Below are 25,784 nucleotides of genomic sequence, written 5' to 3'. Positions count from 1 at the left end.
TTATGTCTTATATCATTCTGTCATAATTACGTACGTAAACTTCATGGACATGTAATCATTTTCTTTCTCTCGAACCTTTTAATGTTTCCGGGTGAACTATTATCTAAAATTGACTTACAAGAAAGGGAATCTTTGTGTCCTTCTTACGAAGGCCTTTAGCGCTTTTGGTGTAAATACTCTGATGAAGTCAGCAGTCGATGGAGACACTGTTTCGTCCCATCTTCTTTGCCATTTCTGCATGTAATATAATCTGAGGATACTATTTGATTCAGTAGTTTTTGTTAAATGTCAATTTTAGTATATGTTAAGGCATGTTTGATTGCCTTATTTACCATCTCATTGGCCCGGATCTCGCAGTGGCCTGAAATCCACTCAAAATATATTTGTATTCCGTGGATTTTGTATACAGCATCAATATTTCATGAATTAATTGTTTTTCCTTGTTTTCCAGCGCTTCTATAGCACCAAAAGAGTCGAAGAATATTACTGCTCTTGTATACAGACTTGGTAGTTGGTTTAACCGATATAATAATAATAATAATAGTGGCTGCTGTATAGCGCACAGGTCCATCTTTCGGTGCTCATGGCGCAAGGACAATAGCTGCTAAATCTGCCCTGTACGAAGAATTATTATTTTGTAGCCTTTTTTACTCTAAATAATCATAGTATAGTACGAAAAAGCCGCGGCTGCGTTTCCTGTGTCTGGAAACTTCGAACCATCATTGAATATATGTAATTTATAAGTAAGTACTTTGCCCATTTCTTATTTATTAGTTCTAAACTTCTCTGTCTTTGAAACAAAATACTGTCACATTTAGAAATGAATTGACCGAGTTCCATAGACGATGGAGTTGTTTCATAATGCCAAAAGGGGATGGGGTTGGTGGTAAACTTAATGCAGTAGTTTGTCATTGCTAATTTTTTGTTTGTGCTCAACGGGGGTGGGGGGGGGGTAGTGAGCATTTTATTTGTTACTCAAAACCCCTCCCCCCCCCCTCTTTTTTTCCAGGGGTGGGGCCCCGTCTTTTTTTTTCTTTGTTAATGGCGTTTTTACTACTTTTTCGGCCAGGGGTGTGGGTCCGCTCACGCCCCCCCCCCCTTTAACACAAACAAAACACATAAATGTTTAGTTTACTCATTCAGCAATGTACCATAGAACATCTTAAGGTTCCTTAAGCGGGCCCCACATCGTAAAAGGCTTCGCGCTCGAATTGCACCCCACCCCCCCCCCCCCACCCCTTTGGAAATCTTGGGTCCGTCCCTGACTCTTGGGAGTTACGCTGAGTAAGATTGGGTTGCTGGAAGGTCGTGTTAACTTAATCGTGGCAAGTTGGCCCGAGTAAGAGAGTATGGACAACTAGTGGTGTAAGTCAAATATTTATGGGATGTTTACTGCTGCAGGGATTAACTTACGCCGACTAGGAAGCCCCCATCTAAATATGGCTATTGTCTCCACCTTGGGGGTTTCCCCACTGTATTATAGTACCAGCAAAATAGATCCTGTGCAAAACTACTAGTCCTCGAAAACCAAGTGCAGACTTAAATTTAATAACAGCCCTTGGTTTTAATCCTGTGGGGTGTTTGATCTTAAAATTGATCGGATCACTTTTTAAGGACCCAAACTTTATTTTAAAGATCGAAATCTATCAAAGTTGATTAAACAATCCCCTGGTCTGAATATAGTTCGCATGTCTACAGAAATCAATACTTATTCAGATACAGCTAGGGGTCTTCATTTTAGACCCACATAGTGATTTCAAAGCGTTACTTGACTTACAATGGTTTGCAGTTGCAGAAGTGGGGGGCAGGGGGGGGGGTGACAAAACGCATTTTTGCCCCCTCCAAAAAAGAAGAAGAAAAGCAGTAAAGGAGTAAAGATGATTTTTTTTAACCCAAAATAACTAACAATAATAAAAACCTGAACTAAATCACATATACAATTCCATTCAAAGAAAAGGAAAGTTAACAGGAGTTTAATTTCCTTAACATTCCACATTTATCAATGGAGGTTTTTATAATAGCGATATGCGCATATCGTGGATATATTGTGAGAGGATGGGAAAGCGTGTGCGTTTTTTAGGGGTGAGAAGACATGAGCCCCTGAACGCTGGCGTACTGATGGGGGGGGGGGGTTATTTCTTATTCGATACCAGTGATTTACAAATGTTGCTGAAATGGCATGAATTTCCTGTATTTTTTCTCAATTTTTTTGTAAGTCAGACCTTTTTATGCGTTTGTTGGAAAATTAGAAATTCCCACATTTACAGTCGGGCGAAAAATAAGCTTATTTAGAAGCCTTCATGTCAGGGCCTGCAGAACGGCTGGGCTCAGGGGCTCGAGCCCCCTCACTTTGTGAAAAAGTATGTTACAGAGAAAAAGAAAGAAAGAGAAGGACATTTTAGACCCACATAGTGATTTCAAAGCGTTACTTGACTTACAATGGTTTGCAGTTGCAGAAGTGGGGGGCAGGGGGGGGGTGACAAAACGCATTTTGCCCCCTCCAAAAAAGAAGAAGAAAAGCAGTATTAAAGGAGTAAAGATGATTTTTTTTTTTTTAACCCAAAATAACTAACAATAATAAAAACCTGAACTAAATCACATATACAATTCCATTCAAAGAAAAGGAAAGTTAACAGGAGTTTAATTTCCTTAACATTCCACATTTATCAATGGAGGTTTTTATAATAGCGATATGCGCATATCGTGGATATATTGTGAGAGGATGGGAAAGCGTGTGCGTTTTTTAGGGGTGAGAAGACATGAGCCCCTGAACGCTGGAGTAAAGATGATTTTTTTTTTTTTTTTTTTTTAAAGAGTGACCTGCCAATGTCACAAATGAGGTATCAAAAAATGCTCATCTGACCGTAATTAAAAAATGACTAAAAACCCCGAGCTTCCGGGGCTCTGCCCTCTGAACCCCACCAAGGGCCATAAGGCGGGCCCCTAGATGCTCATCTGACCCCCGTCGGTGCTCAGGCCCTGGACCCCAAGTCAATTGACTCTCTACCTGATCGTTAATACTCCACTTTGAAAAACGTTCCGCGGGGCCTAGAGGTAACGTATAAGAGTGGTGGTGATACAGATTTTTCTTCTCCCCCCCCCCCCCCCACCTTCCAAGCGTTTTTGCAAATAACGCCGCTGTGCCTGGATGGTGAGCCCCTGGAACGTTCCACCCCCCCCCCCAAAAAAAAAATAAATAAAAAAAAATAAATAAAAAATTAAAAAAAATCTCAAACTGCTTCCGGCGCGCCTGTTGATAGCTATCAAGAATTCCTCCATAATTATAAAATTCAATATTCAAAAGGGCCACGGCCACATGGCATAGTATACCCGCTTATTCAAAACACACACACTTTCACCACTGTTGTCGATGTCTTTCATCAAACAATTTATTCAACGATGTCTTTGAGTGCTCTAGCACAGAGAACAACATCATTTTGTCAAAGATCTGAACAAATAAATTCTCTGCTTGATTGTCAAATTGTCACCAATTAATATTTATTTACTCTACATCTACTGAAAAAATAGCACATATTGTTGTTGCTGTTGTTTTTATTTCCGAAATCAGATAAAAATATTATACAAAGTAAAATATTTATACATGTGCATAGACAAAAATCGATGGATAGCCCAATTCAGCAGTGTTTATAGAACACTACTGTTCTTCCTTGGGGTCCTTAATTGAATGAACCGTTGGTGGTATGAACAATGTATGAATGAAACAATAAATTTGACGCAGATTATAGGAAAATAGTGATCTTACGCGACGGTATTGACCAATAATCTATCAATGCTATGCGTATTTATCAGTAATTTTTTTTTTTAACTAGCAAGATGCAATGTCAACCTTACTAAGAGATCCACAAATATATCTCTTTTCAAACTTACCTCACTAACACCGTATATATTGTTACAATATTAATAATGTTTAATCACATTAGGCGGATCTAGGAGTCGAAAAGGCCGCTCGTCCCCCTCTTTCCGACCAAGCGAGTCAGGTAGTAAGAGGTTTTTAACCACATTCCGGATTTTACAATTTAAAAGAAGTGACTAAAACAAACAATCAAAACAAAACAAGTACGTCGTGGCAAAACATGAAAATGTTTCTCCTCCTCTCCCTTAATTCAGATGATGCTGGATCCGCCATTATTTTACACTATCAAATCGTTGGTTAATCTTTACTGTAACAGTACGACTTTTATATTTGAGAAGCGCCTTTAGCAGGCATGATCATGGAATTAATTTCAGCACAAAACATAACAACACAATTATATGACTTATACATAGCAAGAATTTTGAATACAATTCTGAATCACATCATGAATTAATTCAGGTATGAATATAAATGTGAATATGAAAGTAGAATAGGAGCAGCATCAGAATCGAAATACGAGCAGAAAGAGAAAGAAAAAGAGAGCTCAAGCTCGAAGGACTGATAAAAGAGAGAAATATGGGGAGAGTTGGTAAGGGTCCAAAGGGAAAGGGGAGAGATAGAGAAGGAAAGATGGCATAATTTCCAATCAGATTATAATGCATGACAGAAAATACATGGCCATAATAATGTAGAAAAAAATCAGCAGCAGAGCTACACAACGGATGTTTTTGACCCACAAAGGTGATAAGGTGGAAAACTTTCCAACCCAATCCCTACAAATTTATTTTACTGGGTGGGTAGAGAAAAAGTTAACAAATAATCATAATCGCTATTATCGCTATTATTTCGCTTACAGCTGAAAACTTCGTGTTATTTGTGCATTATAGATGTGCATGGAATTTGGAATAAAAGAATTTCTGTATCTGGCTCTATGGGTAATTGGTACACGTAGGCGGATTCCTGAGCGGTTAAAAGTAAAACATGAAAATAGTGGATGTGGTGGGTCTTTCATAATAGAAGTTATTTTAGTCAATAAGCGATCTTCAAACAAAACTGATACGGGTGTTAATTCAATGCTGATAAGACGTTGAGCAATTTTCCTAGGACGTTCGAGTTTAGTTTTGTCTGCTGGTGTGAGATTTCCATAAAAAAACAAATGGGATTGAATAGAAGATCACTTTGAATGATAGACTGATAGAAAAGATGCAAGATCGTCCTGTCAACGTTAATTTGTTTAGCTTCCTAAGAAAAAACATCCGGTGATTAGCTTTACTGTATACAACATTGGTGTTCTTATTATAACGTAACTTATCAAATACATTCCATATAACTAGGTTTTTTAATCTGAATGTCAATATACTTTTGGCAAATCAGTACAATGGTACATAAGTTTCACCTATGGTTCGTTGAAGTTAAGCCCCGATAAATTATGGAAATCAAATTCCTCTATTCCTCAAAGTTTGGTGTTTGATATATATATATATATATATATATAAGCCTAGGCGTAAAACGGACGATAACATTTCAAATGTGCTTATTTATTCTAACAAAGCAAAAAAAAGAAATGTTGAAAAGTAAATGACAGAAGCAAGCTTTCGTGTTAATTGGATATATCGTAAATGGAGTCGAATTGGATATTCTGCCCTGTCAAGGAAGATAATGAATGAAACACTTTTGCAAGGATTTTGGGGGGAAAATCAACCTAAGGCCAAACAAAAATCCAACCTTGTCTATCACCTATGAACATATAGGAACATTACAGTGACGTATTATGTAATCTGAACATGATTTCTATAGGACAAACAATTGGGAAATGAACTTGTTTGTTTTGTTTTATTGTTCCACATTCCACCTAACAAGGTTGTTTCATACATAAGATTTAACAAGCTAATGAATGATAAAAAAAACAATGACAATAACTTAGAGAAATAAGGTGAAACATCGATAACCTGTTAAAGAAGCAAAGCTTGTAGGCCTATTATACTTGATATCTCGAAAGTCATGCCGCCGTTGCTCTGTTACTTTATTCTGGCTAATCGCATGCTCAGGCATTTGGTAATTTCACATGAGAGTAACTGCCATTTGATACCATGTACGCTCTTATCAACCTTGTCCGGGTGATAATGGCTGATGGCTCGGATCAGTAGCTTCTTCTGCGACGACGACGACGATGTTGATGATGAGGTCAAGGAAGGCTGTGTTTCCTTAGTACCCTTAGGAGGCCACGATTGATAGACTTGCTTGACGAAGAGTTCGATGGATAACTTCAAGAGAAGATCTAGTGCTTTGATATCAGTCTTCAGTTGGTCCATCGCAATCTCCTTCTCCTTAGCCTCCGCTAGTTCCCGTTGTTGACGCGCTTGTGCATCTTCAAACATAAACATGCGAGAGAGAGAGAGAGAGAGAGAGAGTGAGAAAGAGGGAGGGGAGAGAGAGAATAGGAATTTAATCCACACATTCATTGATGTAAACTATTTCATCACCGTTTTTATCGTTTCAGTTTCAGTTTGTTTAATTTGTTATTTGCTTTATTATCTTTCGTAACTGTTTCTAGTTGCTCTGAATATGTTCTAATTATATGTGCCTTATTTCATTTAGTATGGGCCTAATACTCACGAATTAATATGTAGCCTACTATCTAGAAATATTAGTAATAACAGCAGCCAACTGCTAATGGAAAATGCGCTATATAACATTGTTATTATTATTATTATTATTATCACCATCATCATCATCATCATCATTATATTTACCTTTTGCTCTGGCTATAGACCTCTTGACAAGGCCTTCATGGTACTCTACATTCTTCTTCAATGCAGTAACATCTAAACGAATGATTGGGTCTACATTATCACACATCTTCTCTGCTTCCCCCAAAGGAACACGACAGTCCTTCAAGTACCTGAATGGTCATGATGAAATATATCAAAGAAAGGTTTAAAGCAATATTATAGTATTAATGACTGCTTTGAGAGAAATAGTTGTTTTTATACGCTCAAGGGAAGGTTAGAATTGTGCTATTGCCCGAGGCGTGCCGAGGGCAATAGCCCAATTGTCATTAATACTTTTATATGCCGAAAACAAGGACACCACCTTGGCCTTTCTCTAGTTTATCTGCACAGTTGTTTTTTATGAGTGTATCTTTGAGAGTAGACTAGATCTAGATTCTAGTCTAAGCAAGATATTTTTACAATTTTGGGGGTGGGCCGGCCCTGTGGGTAATATGGAGAAGAACCTGCGCTTTCATATGACACCTCACTTATTGAGTATCACCTTCAGGATCAAAACAGATAAAGGTTTGAATCTCGAATTGGAAAAAAAAAACTTGACTTTTTTTGCATGGTCGCGCAATGCACGTAGACTGCATAGCGACTGCATTGCGTGCAAACTCTATGGGAAGAATTTTAACACACAACATCGGGTGCGTGATCAGACACCCTGACAACTAGATCTATTTTCGTCTAGAGTCTACGTCTATGCTTTTTCAGCAACTAAACGAACATGTTTATGGATAATTTGGCTATATCGTCATCCGAGTCACTGGGTCACTAAGACGTACCTTATTTTCCACCAATCTTTCTAAAGGATTCACGGTTGGGAGGTTGTCAAAAGAAATCTATTGTCCACGATGCGAAAAGTTGCGAAGTTCACACAGAACATTCTTACATGGGGGATTTCTTTGATTTGATTTGATTTGATTTGATTTATTTATTTCTGTTTGATTTTCTTTTTCTTTGCATTTTTACAAATATATAACAAACAAATATTGCAAATTTACACATGACAAAAGAATATATGTAGAATAAGGTAAGGCTGGGTGTAACTAATCGAGAACATCAAACAGGAGGGTTGACAAAATAAGCAAAGCTTGATAGTATGACTACCCTCAAAGGATACATAATAATACAAATATGGAAGAACAAAATATTGGTAAAAAAGGGGGAAAAGACAGAAAAAAGAAGAGAAAAGAAAGAGGGGATGCACATCAATATTCACAGACTTATGTGGTAGTTGGATTTCAAATTGATATATAAAGATTTTAAATAAGAAAAGAAATGCAAATTTGAATACTGAATACTTTCCACCACACATATTTGAATTGATGCGAAAAATACTGGCTAGGACACTATTTCAAACGACATAAAATTCTGTATTCTTAGTCTATTTTCTATCATTCAGTATGATAAATAATATGACTCAAAACACTATAAAACTGTCTATATATTCATTGTGGTGTAAGTCCCCCTCACGTGTTAAGATCATCAAATTTCTCATAGAGGGGGACTCGGATCACGAGGAGTATATTAGTCGTGGTGTAAGTCCCGTCCTATGGGAAATTTGATGATCTTAACACGTAAGGGGGACTTACACCACGAGGAATATATAGACAGTTTTATAATGTTTTTAGTCATATTCTTTTGATTTATTAATAAACTTTAACAGCGGATATTAATTTAACATCTCTAGGTAACTGTCTGAAAGTGGCAGTGTGGTCTTGAAGAGGAGGGAAATGAGGGGTAGATAATATCAACGGGTTAATTGCCGTCTCGTATTAATTTGGGAGGGGGGACTCGCACCACGAGGAATATATAGACAGTTTAATAGTGTTTTACTTCAATCTTAATATGCCTACTAGATAAATCGACTAAATAAGGCAATAATATCATTTAATAAAATTATAATGAAAGTCATATTTCGTCTTCAATAACCGTTAAAGGCATGATGAAATCAATCAATATAATATTTATTCATTCAGCCTAATTAATGCTTAACTAAATAAATGTGCATTATAGTTTGCTTTATTTAGTGAAGGACTTCTAATACTAGATAAATTGGCTTGATTAAATAAAGCAATAATATAATTTTAAAAATTATAATGAAAGTAAATATTTCTTCTTCAATAACCATTAAAGGCATGATGAAATAAATCAATATAATATTTATATGTTCAGCCTAATTAATGCTTGACTAAATAAATGTGCATTATAGTTTGCTTTATTTAGTGAAGGACTTTTTTTAGGTTTACTAGATAAATTGGCTTGACTAAATAAAGCAATAATATAATTTTAAAAATTATAATGAAAGTAATATTTCGTCTTCAATATCATACAGCCTAATCAGTGCTTGACTAAATAAATGTGAATTATAGTTTGCTTTATTCAGTGAAGGACTTCTAATAGGCCTACTAGATAAATTGGCTTGACTAAATAAAGCAATAATAATCATTACAAAAAATTATAATGAAAGTAATATTTCATCTTCAAAGGTACCATTAAACGCGCGCTTTGGTGGAAACAAATTTGGAAGGTAGGACATGTTTTTCAGATTAAAAAGTGTCTGTGGATCCGAGTCCCTGGGGACTTGGATCACGATAATGCCGATAATTTCACGTAACCTTTTTGTTGTTCTTGCTGTCAGCGAGTCTTGCATTTGATAAGTTGAAATCTTGGGAGAGTTTCTTAAGCCATTTTTGTCTTGTTTGGAATTGTCTTGTCTTGTATGAAAATACCGACCAATTCTTCGCACACGTACGGTATCCTCAATCGCTCAAACCATTTTTTAACATGTAAACCTATGGGGTAACCATGGAGACTGAACTATTTTCCCGGTAACCATGGTTACTGGGATTTTAGAACTGTTTTAACCATGGTTACTGGGAATTTTTACAGAAAAAGTTAAAGTTTATGAATGCAATTTCGACCAATCAGATGGCTGGATTTCTTAAGTGAGGTATATAATCTATTCTATTTTTCTTCGTTTTCCTGATGAATCAAAAGAATATTACATTCGAAATTGGCAATTAGTCAAGGTTTCTAATGATTACATTTTATTAAATTGAAAACATCCTTTTTTCTTAAGAATGAAATTACCAGTAACCTTACATTTCCTGTAAGAGAAAGAAAATATTGCGGTTTGGAAACAATTATTGGAATCAAAAGACGTATATTTTCAATTACCCTTGGCAGTTTTCATATTCGTCGAACTTCAATGCTTCTTTGCCTTTCTTGAAATAGATGGTTGCAATATAAAGATATCCTTCAACTTTGGCGCCACATGAAGGTAGGTATTCCAAGTATTCCGTCAGAGCAACTATCCGATCTGAGAAGAGAACGGTAAAGAAATAATTCTTATCAAGTCATTTATTTGTGTACGTCGTTAACACGATCAGTTGTAAGACTGGTGTCTAGAGTAGAATAAAAATATGAGTATATCAGAAGCGTTAATAATACATGTACATACATTCATTGCATAAAGTACATTATGACAACAAAGAAGGGGAAGCGAGGTAACACGAAGTATGAAAAATATAATGAACAAAAATCATGGCAATTAAAAAAAGAGATGAAAAGATAACCTATGGGGCAGTTCCAGAAAGACTTCATCACAAATCATACCTCGTACTGAAGAAGGAAAATAATTCTAGATGATTATCTAGGAGAGCATATCCCTTATGGAACAATTATGTTACCAGATAGTGAACCACACTGTGTACCACATATTCAAACACAGTGTGGTACACAGCGTGCTATCACATGTGGGCCACATATGATTTTGGGACATGTGGTAACGCTGTGGTATACTATGTGGTACGTAACACAGTGTGGTATACCACAGCGTTATCACACTATGGTACCCACCACATAGTACACCACAGCGTTACCACACGTCCCAAAATCACATGTGGCCCATACTGTGATATCAACCACATAGTCACACTGTGGTATGCGCCACATAGTACACCACAGCGTTACCACACGTCCCAAAATCACATGTGGCCCACATGTGGTAGCTCGCTCTGGGACCAAACACATAAAACCACATAGTCTAACACACTGTGGCATATACCACATAGTCTCATATTGTGGTATCCACCACAAAGTCCATCACACCTTTCAGATGAAAAAAAATAATTAGTAATTTACACTACAAGTAACAATTATACTCCTATTTTACTACTAAATTTTGCCAATGGCAGCAATTAACACAGTATCACTGATTCATCGGCCATTTCCAATGTAAAGGCATTGGTAATAAGTAGGTTTGTTTGTTTCAGCGGGTTTTATACTTTTTCATATACTTGTATTTTATTGAATATATTTTAGCTCATAGTTAAAATTTCCCTAATTCTTTTTAAATTAAATGTAATTTATACAAAGTAGTAACATTTCTTAATAACTGGCATTTTATATTTTGTAGTACTTTCGAAATGAATTGCATGTAACTAAATCATCAGTAATTAAGAAATATGCTTTAAATTCAGATAAATTGTATAAAAACGTAGATCGCACACGCACCCCATATTCATTATGCAAATTAACTGATGTCAACTGGTACAACTGGAGATAAGCCCACAAACTATGTGGATATTACTTTGTGGTAAACCACATGATCGAAAAATCTCCCACTGACAATATAATGTGAACACAGAGTTTACACATAGTGATTCATACCACATTGTGGTAAGTATGTACGACTATGCGAAAGACCACATGATCTGAAAAACCCCAAACTGTGACAATACTGTGATCACAGAGTTTGATCATAGTTAAATGCAAACCACACTGTGATAAATATGTGTCACCCTGTGTTAAATATGACCTATTATGTGGTAAACCAAACCCCACACTGTGACAATACTGTGAGCACAGAGTTTTCACATAATACATATCGCACTACGGTATATATGTGTCACTCTGTGTTAAATATGTACGACTATATGGTAAACCACATGATTTGAACCCCACACTCTGACAATACTGTGAACACATAGTTATTACATGGTTAAGTTCATACCACAATGTGGTAAATATGTGTCACTCTGTGTTAAATATGTACGAATATGTGGTAAACCATATGATTTGAAACCCACACTGTGACAATACTGTGAACACAGAGTTTACACATAGTTCAGTACCGTGACATACCACACTGAGGTATATATGTGTCACTCTGTGTTAAATATTTCACGAATATGTGGTGGACCACATGATCTGAACCCCACACTGTGACAATACTGTGATCACAGAGATAACACATAGTTCAATACATATACCACTGTGTTAATAATATGTGGTACTTTGTGTGTAGTATGTCAGTTTATGTGGATATCATGTGGTAAACCACATGGTTTGAAACTCCACTGTAACAACAATGTGAACACATAATGTCCACACAGTTTACACATAGTTGACTATGTGTGGCAACGCTGTTATTGTTCCATAAGCGATATACCCCGGGAACTCAGGCCCTCAAGCCCTTTCCGAACTCCTTGGACCTCGTTCAGCTATGACGCGGCTTTTTATGATGACGTAAATGTAATGCGTGTCACATTTCTGTAGCTCATAATACAGAGATCAACAAGAAAGTCCTTTGATGCGCGAAGGTGCCATTCATTTACGCATTAAACATAAACTGCGGCGGTTAACCGCGTCATATATTAAGTATATATCTGAACGAGCCATTACTTATCAATTCCTAAACAGGCCAGTGATCTTTTTTTTATTCCTTCCTTAATTCTGTTGATATTGTAAATTTTGATTTATTACAATATGTAATACTGAAAATATGAATGATGTGTATAATACCATCTTCATCCTTAGGTCTGATCCAAGTTCTGATATCATTCAGGCAATCCTGAATTGACTTTTCCAGATGTTTGGCCCATTTTTCTCCTTTGCAGTTTCTTTTGGGGTAAGCTTTGCCGAAGTACTGCAGAGCATCTTTGAAGTATTCGTGAATCACCTGTTTCAAACATTGAAAGAAGGTATTAAGATAACGCATTGGTGTTAGTCAGTGATGTAGCAACATGGAGCATGGGAACCCACCCTCCTCTGTCGAATGGCGAACAAAAGAAAACGCGAGAGGGAAAGAAATGGGAAGAAAATGGGAGAGATGTAACTTGAAAAGAATGCCATTGACCATTCAATATCTGGACCTACGTGTGCATGTATTATGCATTAGTAGGGTCTTTGTGAGTTTCATAGTGGAAATTACATAATGTATATTGTTTCAATTTCACTTTATTAACAATCATGATTATTAACAAATGAAGTAATAGTCATGTATACTAGCATACAGTTGTATAGATACTTCAAAAGAAAGTATATCAAAGTCATATTTTTTATCAACAATGCAGGACTAATACGTCCCATTATTTGTGAAAGAATACGGGTTACACAATGTACATCGATATTAAGAGACACATGACGAGACTAACTCCTATACATCAACAACAAAAACAAATACCTTATCTGAAATGGCCAAGTTTTCATTCGGATTGGAGTACGCTGGCAAACCACGGAATAAAGGACTGGCTTTTTCATTGTTTGTTGATAAAGAAAAAAATGCATTTCGCAATGTCCTCAAACTAAAATTTTCCCTGACATGTCGGTTTATGACCCTCTATGATGGAATGAATCACATATTGTCGGATTTGAGGTGTTTATTGAACAGCAGAACATGATGCCACGCATGAATACGTTGGAAAATCAAAAATCAGAGGGGAACATTATTATAGATTATGTAACAAAGTCTGATTTTAATACCTTTTGGTCAGAAGCACATCCGGTTGCCATTTTAAGCGTTGCTAGTCTCCAACACGTTGTTGCCGCGTTTTTTGCCGCTGATACCAAATCCTCGTCCCTAGACGCCCATTTGTAGGCCTTCTCGTAACAGGCAAGGGCACTCTGGAGAAGAAGAAAAACAAGGGGAAAATCGTATGGAATTATTAAGAACGGATGAACTCGTTGCATATTTTCGACTACAAAAACATCCGTCATAGCTCTGAGGTTGTCGTTCGTTATTGATGTCAAATGTTATGGTCCTTCGAAATTTACCACTGTAAGGATCATTTTGAATTCCGGGGTTTTGCCTTTGATAAATGCTGAGCAAAAGCGTGATATACTGATTCGTAACTCAACACCTTATCTTTGAAAATATGAATTCATTGTAATAAATTCTTCTATATCTTAGTATCTATGACATTTAAATTATCAAAACGGGTTGCAATGAGAATGAAATTAAAAGGCTTTTATGCTGTGACGTCATTAACTAAATGATTATATCGATAGGTGTTACTATTTTCATTTATTTTCCTCAAAAGCAAATTACTCATTCATATTCTATTTCTATTTTAGTTAATCTGAGGGCTGCAAGCACATTGAACTTTATGCTTATGCTGTAGCCCTGTTAGATTATGTTAATTTAATTCACATTGATTATGCTTAAAGCATGTAATTTTTTTTGTTTTATATTTTCTATAATTTTCTTTTTTTATATTTTCTTTAATGTACTGTATATTGGAAAAGGTTATTAATGTAAATGTTTACAAATGCAAATGTCACATTAATGCACCTGGACGTGTATGTTCGAAAAAAAGACAGACAACTGATATAGAAATCAATAAATACCTTGTAACTTATAGATTTGACCATGTCAAATCTTTGGTCTCGAGCCAACCTGAAAAACGTGTTGCCTCTCGCCCTGCTAAAACTTGAGAGAGTAGTTGAAGGGTTCTTCTCAGTGTCTGCCTTAGACGTATTGCCAGAACCTAGCAACAAGCAACAATAAGGGAAAAGTAAAATCATCTTATTCCATAAAAGTTACACTAAAGGAGAAGCATTTAAATCTCATACTTTTCATGTCACTGTGAAGAATATCAAGGACTGTCCCTAAAACTTAATACAAAACTTATGGAGATAAGAGAAAATAAAGTTCTAGTCAAGAAAGTCTGTAAAATGTAAATGCGACCAAAAGCATCTAAAATTATAATTAAAGGGTCAGGAACTCGGAATTTCCTTCATTGGTATTTCGTATGCTCACCTGTAGATTGGCTCTCCTTGGACGCAGTAGTTCCTTTCGTCTGTTGCTTGGCATTATTGAGTAACTCATCGGTAGTAGTTCCTTTCGTTGATTTGACGTGGTCAGCATTGGTTTCTTTCAAATCCCCAGCAGGTTTGGCACTCCTACCATCACCAGGAACACTTCTTGTGGGCATCTGCTGCTTACTGGCCCCAGAGCCGAAAGACTCCCTGCTGGTGTTCTTCAACGGAACACCGAATCGGTTCGATCCATCAGCGTATGAATAGCTGTATGTCGTTGAGCGTTGATCTTGCTGCAGGTTTGGATAAGTGTCAGTTTTGTTCGCACCGGTATTATAGGTAGTGTAGGTGGTGTTCTGTGTTCCCTTGCTACTTCCTTCCGACGAGACACCTGTGCGATAAGGGGAGTCAACGTGGAAAGGATTCTTGCGGATATCATCTTCTTTCTTGGTATCAAAAGAGAAATATGTACGTGGAGCAGGTTTTGGTTTCGGTATCGCGTCAGGATTTTTTCCCTCAGTATCTGACTTATTGGTGTTGGTATCAGTTCTCCTGCTGCCTCCCTGAGACGACGCACCATTTCGCGGGAATGAAGCTCCAGTGCCTAAGGGATTCTTGTTGATATCAGCTCCTTTCTTAGGATCACTTGAAGTTTTTGAGTGATCGAAAAAAGAATAAGGTTTTCCGGTTGTGCCTGTAGTTGGTTGTGGATTTGACTCCGTACCAGTGCTTCCCCGTTGTGTCCTTTGAAACGAGAAACTAGACTGCGGATATGTGAATTCAGATCCATTCCGATTGGTCTGGAATGCAGTCCGCTGCGAGTCAAAATCTGCAAAAGATTTACTGGCATTATCCGTTTTCATGTTTACATTTGCTGTATCGTTCTCCTCCTTGCTGCTGTTATGATAATCATTACATGACTTGCAAAAGAACTTGAACTCAGGGCTATTTTCTTTGACACCTGTTTGTCCTTGTTGATAAGTTTGCTTGCTCCCTCGACTGCTGCTTCGCGTTCTCCAGGTTGAACCATTGGACGATCTGATATGCGATCTTGATGAATCATCACTCTCGTAATCATCACTGTCTCTTCGTCGGTGACCACCTCTTTCACCACTACGTTGTCCTCGACCTCGTCCTCGTCCTCGTTGCCTTCGACTGTCCGTATTTCCTACGCCGTTTCCTACACCATTTCCAGATTCTTTTCTTTGGTAAAGATTGTCAGTATCGTCCGAGTCAGAAATGTCCACATCCTGATTCAAAATGCGAACCGATTCTGCCCTGTACCCTTTCGGAGCTAGAAACAAATTATATGTCACCTCATCTCCAACTCGTATTGGGTCACCCCGTCGTCGAATATTTTTTGAAACAGCAGAGATGTGGAAAAATACATCCCGATATGTAATATCCTCCGTTATGAACCCATAGCCACCTGTGTCATTATACCGCTTTACTACTCCAGTGACATCCGATTCTATGAATTTTTTAGAATTACGATTACTCTTCTTTCTGCCTTGTGACATGGTGATGTTTCTGCTTCAAGATAAATCTAATAGATCCCTGTTTTCCTCAAGTATGCAGATAAAGAATAATATCACTATACAGCATGAAGACCGCCGGGTCGTATTTCATCAAAAAGAGGAATACAATGTAAAAGATTGACAAGGAAGTATAGATCTCTTTCTTGTCGTAGCAGAATATAGTATTGATCTGAATGTGTTTCCAAAAATGAAATATACAAACATGACAAATAGAGCATTTGCTTCACGTATTGCGCAGGACAGTAGCGTACGCAGGATTTTTTCAGGAGGGGGGGGGGGGGGGTTTAAATTTTTTTTAATGGGGCTGAAATTTTCGCAACGACTGAGCCAGCCGCAGAATAAGCGGGGGGGGGGGGTAAAAGGACATATTTTTTTTTGTTTTTTGGTACCAAAAATTTCGCAACGACTCAGCCAGCCGCTGAACAATCGGGGGGGGGGGGGGAGGGGGTAAGAGGGTATATATATATATATATATATATTTATTTATTTTTGGTCCCAAAATTTGAAGAATTTGCCTGATCGACATTTCGTTCCGTACGGAGGGGGGGGGGGGGGAGGTCACCTATTTTAGGTCACCACTTAGCATAATTGTTATTTCATAGACTTTAATAAAAAAAAAAAATTTAAAAAAATTTAAAAAAAAAGGGGGGTTCCTAAAAAAAAACATTAAAAAAGAGGGGGGTTAACCCCCCCCCCCCCTCCCCCTGCGTACGCCCCTGGTGCAGGATATAAGGATTTTGGGAAAACCCGCTATTGTCCATATCAGATTACTATAGACTATAATGTACTCTAATAAAGGACAACGGGTTTTCCCAAAGTCAACCACTAGTTTGCAGCTACAGACCCTTGTAAGTCGTAACTACATAGAGTCGGAACTATTCGAGTTGTAGACTACTCAAAGAAAGGTCACCTAACTTTGGCACTTACCTACTTGTAGGCTGTTGTGCGTGCGCACACCTCCAGATTTGTTTAAGTTTTGTTATAATATATATGAATAACATGTACAATTGACTTATAAATTTTGTTTATGTACGTCTCGAAAAATGAAATGGAAGCTCTTATTACCGATCATGTAAAAGAATATTGTTTTGACTAATACGTGGTGATACAAATTTTGCCGGGAAACCGCCTACTAATGGATATAATTATTATTTGGTAAATTAACATATCGATCCGGCCTGGTTAGATATCGCGAATATACTTCAACATTGAACATTTGGGCATATATTTCTGTTTTGGGGGAATTTAGATTAAAGTATTGCCATCTAAGCCTCTGAAGGCAATATTTAAAGGCCGGCTGTACTAGTTCAGCCAGAAGGGATTAGACCACCTAGCTAGCCAGCGAGGTCTCTCTGACAGGTGGCTATCTGATTAACTCAGCTCTCAATTAACATAAGAAACAGAGGATCTTGGGGGACCAACAAGCACCGATTGGGGAAGTTTTCTATATATATAGAGGGAGCAAGTATAACTACAAGTAGGATAGTGTGGCTTTAAACAATATTGAATGGATATTTTGCACCCAAAACCCTTGAACCACAATTTACCACTACCGGTCTATACCTTTAAGTTTAATGTTGTTGCTCAGTTATATATACTGCAAATGAGTTTTTGTTTAAGTATGTTTATGTAAAAGCAATTAATATTGAAAACGTTTATTTATTTTATTCAATTGTAGGATTTTGCTTGAATTACACATTTGGAGGAATAAAACAAAGTTACAAAAAAAATATATAAAAAGTGTATGTGAGTGCGTAATTGGGTTTTTCTCACTATTAAAATATTGGCAACAGTAGTGAGGAATGAGGAGGTCATTAAAGGCGTTACTGGAGGAATTGAAGTCAAATACGTTTTATATGCAGATGATATAACAATATATTTGTTAGCAATAAAAAAAATCTGTAGAAAGAGTAAAGGAGATTTTGATGTTGTTTAAGAAAATACGTGGTTTACGCTTTAATGCGGAAAAAATAATATGAAATCGGGAAAAAACAGAAATCAATCAGAAAGACTTCCCTTTGGGAAATTGGTTAAAGAAATTAAGATTTTGGGAGTATATTTTGCGTTAGAGGTCATAATAAGATGATAGTTGAATTATAAGGAGGTTTTAAGCAAGATTAAAAGACTTCTCGAATGTTGGAAACAGAGGGACCTCACGGTGTTTTTTTTTTTTTAATTAAAAACATATGCATTATGTAAATTAAATTACGTTTTTGCTTCACTAGTGGTTCCATAGTGGGTCACATCGGAAATACAGAAAATATGCTTTGAATTTATTTGGAATGGGAAAGATCGAATTAAGAGATTAATGTTGTATCAAGGTTATGATGAAGGGGGTTACGAATTACTAATTTTGTAAAAACTCAATGTGTAATGTTGGTGAAAAGACTATTTTACGGAGAAAAATCAATGAGATTGAAGCTATACTTTGATTTATGCTTCAAGATGGTATAGGAGGTAGATTTATTTTCTTGTGTAACTATGATTCCGAATTATTAAGTTTCAAAGTACCTAAGTTCTATTAAGGTGAAATTCAAAGAAAATCACAAATATGTCAACTAATGTATCACTAGAAACTGGTAAGCTAACAGATGGCCATCGTACAAGTTTTAGGTCAACTACATATCGGGTGATTTATAAAAATACAAATACAACCACCTCCATAGCAGCTGGGATATACGAGAGATTCGCAGGAAAAATAACGATGTTTTAATGACGTCACTATATGGACCAATACTGCTCAAGCAGACGACATCCCATAAAGAATGAACATAACTCCAAAGCTATTATTTGTCAAATTATAATGAGTTTAGTGTATATAAATGTAATGGCATGTCAAACCATTCAAAAGGGGATATGACCCGATTCTGATAACTAAAATCTTTTGCTTGTTAATACACAGGATAGGGGTTAATTAACAATCAAAGAAACCAGACTTTCATATTGAACCCCCCCCCCCCCCCCCCGGAATGATATTAAGGACGGCATTTGTTCCCTCTTGAAACGCCGAACATACCGCGGTGTGTGCAGCTGAATATAGTTTTACAATGGCGTCTTATTTTGTTTACAAGCGACAGATTCCTTAATTTTTGTATCGCTGCATTTGTCATCAAAATAAAACCATGCGCGGGGTTTAGAGTGAGGCAATAAATTATACATTTAGCCTGACGGTAGTGAAGTAAGAGAAAGAACTCAAGAGAAGATGGTTGTAGAAAGAATAATCCAATTGTTTTTAACAATGATTTTTGATGAGGATTTGTTTGAATGCAATATAATTTAAGTTCAAGATTTTTTGCTGAAAATGGCATGCAGTCAATATCTCATTTTCAACATTTGGGGTTAAGAAAATATGTATGGAATATTGGGGAAGCTTTTTTGAGAAGCGGAAAAAGGATAGTTTAGTGGATGTAAAAGAGTATGGTATTTTAATGCAATTTAACGGTACTGTGGAGCTTGTCAGAGATTTATTATCGAGGAAGGTTTATGAATATTTTATAGAGAAGTTACACAATTTATTTGTTTAGAAGATTCACGATGGACAGGGATTTTCAGATTTTTGAAATGAGGTATATAGGAAGATATTTAGTTGACCTAGGAAAGTTATTCTTGTTAACAGACTAAGATAAATTCAATATAAACTGCTTCGTAGAGCAATATATACTAGAGAATTCGGCTTTGATAACTTGTGCTCATTTTGTAAGCAAAAGATTGAAACATATTTACACTTATTCTGGGAGTGTGTACATGTAAAAGGCTATGTAATAGGCAGAAAGGCAGAATGTAATAGCACAAGTTTGAGCTAAGGGAATTTAAAGTCTGACGATAGGGTGATATTCATTTAAGGTTGTCTGGTAATTCCCCACAAATAAAGTTTTTTTTTTGGGGGGGGGGGTAAATAAAAAGAGAATTGTTAAGACCGCTTATCCCTTTGGATTTATCTCTCTGTGTCTCCCTCTCTCTCTCTCTCTCTCTCTCTCTCTCTCTTTCTCTGTGTCTCCCTCTCTCTCTCTCTCTCTCTCTCTCGCTCTCTCTATTTCTCTCTCTCCCTCTTCCTCTCTCCTTCCCTTTCTCTCTCTCTCTCTCTCTCTGTCTTTCGCTATGCATTTGTGGTCATGACCTCCAAGTATCCCCAATTGTACATGGATCAGCGGATGAGAAATTTAAGAAATTCTATTAATTTTCTTCGTTGTGGTAGTTGTTGGTTAATTTAGAAAATAATTATTCGATTCTTCTATACCAAACTTGATACGTTACACACAGTGGCGTACCTGGGGTACTTCGTCAGGGGGGGGCAAGCGACCGAAACAAACAAAAAAGGCGATGCTAATTTTCACTTCTGGCGAGCGAGCGAGCAAAAAAAAAATCTTTAAGTAACGTTTGGTATATAAACTGGTATTGTTGCAAGTTGGGGGTGGGAACATTCACTTGTTAGCGACGTTAATTTCATTTTTTTGCAAACGAGTGTAGCGAGCAAGAAAAAAATCACTTCTTTTTTTAATAATTGCCACTTAAACTTGGTTCAATTGTCCCATGCAGGGCGCGGGAACAATATTGTGTTTAGGGTGATTTTATACCCATTTTAGCTAGCGAGCGAAAATACATCTTTCTCTCAATGAATTGCTATATACAATTTGTTTCATTGTTGCAGGTAGGGGGCGGGCACAATCGTGTTTAAGGCAATGTCAATCCCATTTTGGCGGGCAGGCAACCCCCTACATTTCTCTTTTTAATGATATTGTAGCAGGTTAGTGGTGGGCACATAATTCCACGAGCTAGCGAGCGTAGCGAGCGAAAAAATCACTTTTCTTTTATAGGGAAAATATGGTATATAAACTTTGGTTCATTGTTCCATGTCAGGGACATGATTATTAAAAGCGGTGTTATTTCTATTTTGGCGAGCGAGCGTAGCGAGCGAGCAAAATTTTTGTAATGATAATTGGTTCATAAATTTCAGATTTTTTTGTTGCAGGGCAGGGCTTACACAATTATGTCTAAGGTGATGTTAATTCCGTTTTGGCGAGCACGAGCACACCAAAACTTCTTTGAATAACGTTTGGTACATAATTATTAACTGGTTGTTGCAGGTTGGGGCGGGCACGTTAGCGGTGTCAATTCCATTTTGGCGAGCGAGCATAGCGAGCAAGCAAAAAAAAAAAATTATCTTTTAATAGAAATTAATTAATAAACTTGTTTTTATTGGTGCAGGTCAGTATGGACGCGTTTAACGCGATTCAATTCCTTTTTGGCGGGAGGGCGAAAAAATCTTCCATTTTTAATGATATTGTTGCAGGTCAAGGGTGGGCACAATTGTTTCCAAAGCAATGTCTATTCATTTTATTCACGAGCGAGTGTAGCGAGCGAGAAAAATGAATTAGTCTCTTTTAGTAACATTTGGTACATATATGGCCCGTCGGGGCAGGCACAGTTGTATTCTAGGCAATACTAATCCTTTTCTTTTTTCAGGGGGACGAGCAAGTGAAAATATTTAATACAAAATAGGCTAGCAAGCAGTTCGCGCCAGCGAAGAGTTTCAAATTTGTTATATCACTTATATTTTCCTATTTTCATTTGTTTTAATTTTTCAGGGCCGTATGCGGAATATTTTTCTGGTGGGGGAGGGGGAAAGATGCGTTAAAAGTTTTCGAAGAATCTCAAAAGCAAAAGGAGTGAAGGGAGTTCGAGCGACCGAACTGGTCATGAGGGTACTTTTGCATTTTCAAAAGTAGAATTGAAGGATTTGGTATAGGCCTACACTACATTTTCAGGAAAAAAATGTACGTTTTCAAAATATCTGGGGTCAACTGCCCCCTCCCCCCCCCCCCCGGTGCGTACGGCCATGGTCTTTTTTTAAAAAAAAATCCCCATTTTTATTCCTTTCCTTTTCCCTTTTTCTTCCTTTTCTCTTCTTCTTCCTTTTTTCTTTTCTTTTTTTTTTCCTTTTTTCTCTTTCTTTTCTTTTTTCTTCCCTTTTTTTCTTCCCTTTTCCTTTTTTCTTTTTCTTTCCTTTTCCTTTCTTTTCTTTTCTTTCCCCTTTTTCTTTTTTTTCCCCTGGAGCCCGTCAGGGGGGGCACTCTGCCCCCCCTGCCCCCCCCCATAGGTACGCCAGTGGTTACACACTTAATGACAACCTAGACAATAACCTTTCGATTCATGTCTTACATTAATACAATTTGATTCATAAGTTTACTCTGAAAGAGATACGATACGAAAATACAGTCCATTCCATTCCATTTCGACATTTATTTAAAGACAATTTAGATACAGTTATATCTAATCAGATAATATCATGTTTATTCCCATTGTAGGGCGTTTTTTCTCGGTTGAAAGTTTATGAGAGGGAAACAGTTACAAAACTCTAAGAATATTATTCTACCAAAATAGAAAAGACGTAAATTCATCAACATTTACCCGACAAAAAAATGTTGATTCTTACAACGCAATATATACAATAAATAATAAAGGAACCATACTTACATACGTAATATACAATTAATTGTCACCTCCTCGTGAATTGGATATGCCTCAAATAGATATCCCCTTCCATGCAAAATACATTCTTGCTAACAATTAAATACAATAATGCACATTTCATCAATCATGATAATCTTTTTAGTTCATTTCAGTACATATTATAAACATTTATAGCGATTTCTTTCTGGCACACTCATTTTAAATGTATATACTTACATTTATATACGTGTATACATGAATGAAGTTGTGAACTACAAAAATAAAGTAATGTTATGAACAAAGCATTGAAAATTTTAATGTCATATAAATATTTCAACATTTTTCAAAATAAATTTCCCTGTAATAACATTTATGGAGCATGTGGAATATCAATACCAAGGAGTGAAGTTTTGTATTTGGGCAATAAAAATTCATGCAAACCGTTAGGTAAATGTTGATGTGGAAAGGCCTTGTTAGATCTGTTTTAAATGAACTTGGGATTTTTCCATTAAAATGATAAATCTATTGAGAGTTACCATATGGTTGATGACATATAATACAATAAAGTAACCATTACCCGAACATAGCACTAGGACGAATGTCAAAACACACCCTTATTGAGCCTAGTTTCCAGCAATATCCATTACACAACGTTATCATAAACCCAATATAAAACCAGACTACCAGTACTTTTACTTGAGTGCAGGATAACTATCCCGACGAACGCGGGGTGGGGGGGGGGGCATTATTCCGCGCAAAGCTGCTTATCTCTAGTCAAACACATCTCCTGCCACCATCGCAACTTTCATTGCAAACTGCAGGCTATAAATATATACCCACAAAAAGTGAGGAAATTCATTAATAAAATCGCACTACAATGGATACAACCACTATTTTATGACAATTGCAGATACATGTTGTATTCGATCCGGAAAAAAGAAGAAGTTGTTATAACAAAGATAAAGAGAACATTTTGCTTCACAATTTTAGCATTACATGTTTTTTCTATTAAACCGCAACAATAGATTTGAAAGAAGTTCAACTTCATGTCATGATCATGAATGAGTATTTTCAATTTCCAGCCGTGAGTTTGCAAGCACAAGTCCTGTGTAATGTCTCAGTTGGGGATGTAAGCATAGAACAGGATGTAAACTATCCGAGCTGTAGATGAGACTCTTAAAGGGCCAGTAAATGATTCGATGAGGGAGGGAGGGGTACGGTAGTCTTTCGATACCATAAACGAAAGATTGCTCTATTATGATTTGATGTTTATGGCATTGTATGCATACCATAATGTATGATAATAGTGAAAACATTAATATGAACAAAGTTCTGGAGTAATGTGACATTCTTGTGTACATTCTTTTAATGATTTTGTATTTTGTACCGGTATGTTTTAATGATATTGAATTGTTGTTTACTTTTAAATTTGTATGATTTCAAATACTACTAAGTGTTCATACCATTGCTCTTGCCGCTATCCTTGATTATTTTACCACTATACCCACAAATGCAATATTGTAATATGAAGACCTGTTGTATAATTTGTTTTAGTCCATATGTTGGCATGTAATTATGTTTATACATTTTTTTTAAAATAATTATGTTCATTAACTAGCTGTTCTTTAATTGTTTATTGTATTTAGGCAGTACAAACATGACACGTTATCCTAAATGTTCTGTAAATTTTTACAATGTATATTATCCAATTCGTGTAATTCATGTACCATTAAGTTGTGAAACGGCCATTCATGAAAGATGCAATATAATACCGTTTATCTATCTATTTTCTCATGAGATGTTGATCAATCAAACAATCGATATCATCAACGGTCATGGTGGAATTTTTGAGTCGGCACTTTTTACCAAATCGTATTTCGTGTAGAATCAGAAGTGATATATGCATACTTAAGTTTTAGTACATCAGTATACATAAATAAAATTGTGAAATACAGAACTACAGTAATGGTATGAACGTAATATTAAAATGTTAATATTGCCACAATATTGCCATAGAGCGCATGGAATGAAGAATATGTCACCATCCTTTGAAATAAAGTTCATGTATAATCTTCGTTCGTGGTGATTGCTGATTCAAAGTCAACATCTAGTGGGGTTTAATTGGAAAGTTATACATGATTTTCCAATTACAATGCTATCTAATGAGAATGGCTATTATACATAATGTCATAAAACTTAGAAACCATTAATCTAAGATGCATTACATGATAATCGCTTTACAACCTCTTTAAGCCTGTTTCCAAAGATATCCATTGCACTAACTCATACACCCAATATTTGACAAGACTATAAGGTGAAAGAAAGAAAGAAAGAAATTAGGAAGTAAGAAATACTTTGATTAATACTCGTCAAAACATACCTTTAGTATAGGATTATGTTGGTGCATCATTAATCTGTACATCATAGGGTAGATTTAGTCAATTATAAAATATGGAGTGTTCCCCATCCAGTAAAAACTAGATGGAACTTTGACTTTGCGCAGTCGAAATTGATGCTTCCGCCGAAGAGCCTGTTTACAAACCAAAACAGAAACAATTTTTAACATTCAATTTTGATTGTAATCCATTGACAGGTTCTCAGAATATCGTAATTATTTTGCATAAACATGTATGACATGATCTTTGACCTCATGACCCTAAAATCTATTCAGTTCATTGGCTCAGCAAGATACATACATGTCCTGAGTTTGATGGTAATCCATCTATAGGTTGTAATGATGTGATCAGAAGCTATTTGTCCATACATTATGAGCCCCATGACCTTTGACCTCATGACCCCAAAATCTGACCAGTTCATTGGCTCAGCAAGATACATACATGTCTTGAGTTTGATGGTAATCCGTCAATTGGTTCTGATGATAATTTTGATGGTGAGCTATTTGTGCATACATTAAGAGCCCTGGGTCCTTTGACATTCGCCCTCATGACCCCAAAATCTAATCTGTACATTGGCTCTACAAGATACATACTTGACCCAAGTTTGGCGGTAATCCTGAAATCGGTTCTTGATATAATGCGATCACGAGCTATTTTTGCACACTTAATGAGCCCTGTGACCTCGTGACCCCGAAATCTGATCAGT

General features: G+C 36.5%; 1 protein-coding gene across 1 annotated transcript; it reads right to left on the bottom strand.

Moving 5' to 3' along the window:
- Positions 1-4,393: 4,393 nt before the first annotated feature.
- On the bottom strand, positions 4,394-14,479 carry LOC105438425. The gene is made up of 6 exons (XM_030973490.1): positions 14,284-14,479; positions 13,420-13,560; positions 12,460-12,616; positions 9,832-9,973; positions 6,628-6,776; positions 4,394-6,242 (listed from the first exon to the last, which is right to left on the bottom strand). Exons 1-6 carry the CDS (start codon positions 14,458-14,460, stop codon positions 5,893-5,895), a joined length of 1,116 nt encoding a protein of 371 aa, XP_030829350.1. The 5' UTR covers positions 14,461-14,479; the 3' UTR covers positions 4,394-5,892.
- Between the last annotated feature and the right edge of the window lie 11,305 nt (positions 14,480-25,784).

The sequence above is a fragment of the Strongylocentrotus purpuratus genome, unplaced genomic scaffold (genome assembly GCF_000002235.5).
Source record: "Strongylocentrotus purpuratus isolate Spur 01 unplaced genomic scaffold, Spur_5.0 spur5_scaffold_6, whole genome shotgun sequence".
Classification (NCBI taxonomy): domain Eukaryota; kingdom Metazoa; phylum Echinodermata; class Echinoidea; order Camarodonta; family Strongylocentrotidae; genus Strongylocentrotus; species Strongylocentrotus purpuratus.
Note: the sequence above shows the minus strand (reverse complement) of the source record. Positions and strands in the feature narration are given on the sequence as shown.

Bases quoted from the DNA above. Each gene is read 5' to 3' on its own strand.
- LOC105438425 (XM_030973490.1), bottom strand. From the start codon at position 14,460: ATGATTTTACTTTTCCCTTATTGTTGCTTGTTGCTAGGTTCTGGCAAT. The intron at 9,974-12,459 runs GTATTATACACA...TTCTCTTCTCAG, and splicing joins CAGACCTAAGGATGAAGATG to ATCGGATAGTTGCTCTGACG. The intron at 6,243-6,627 runs GTAAATATAATG...TTATGTTTGAAG, and splicing joins GTCTATAGCCAGAGCAAAAG to ATGCACAAGCGCGTCAACAA.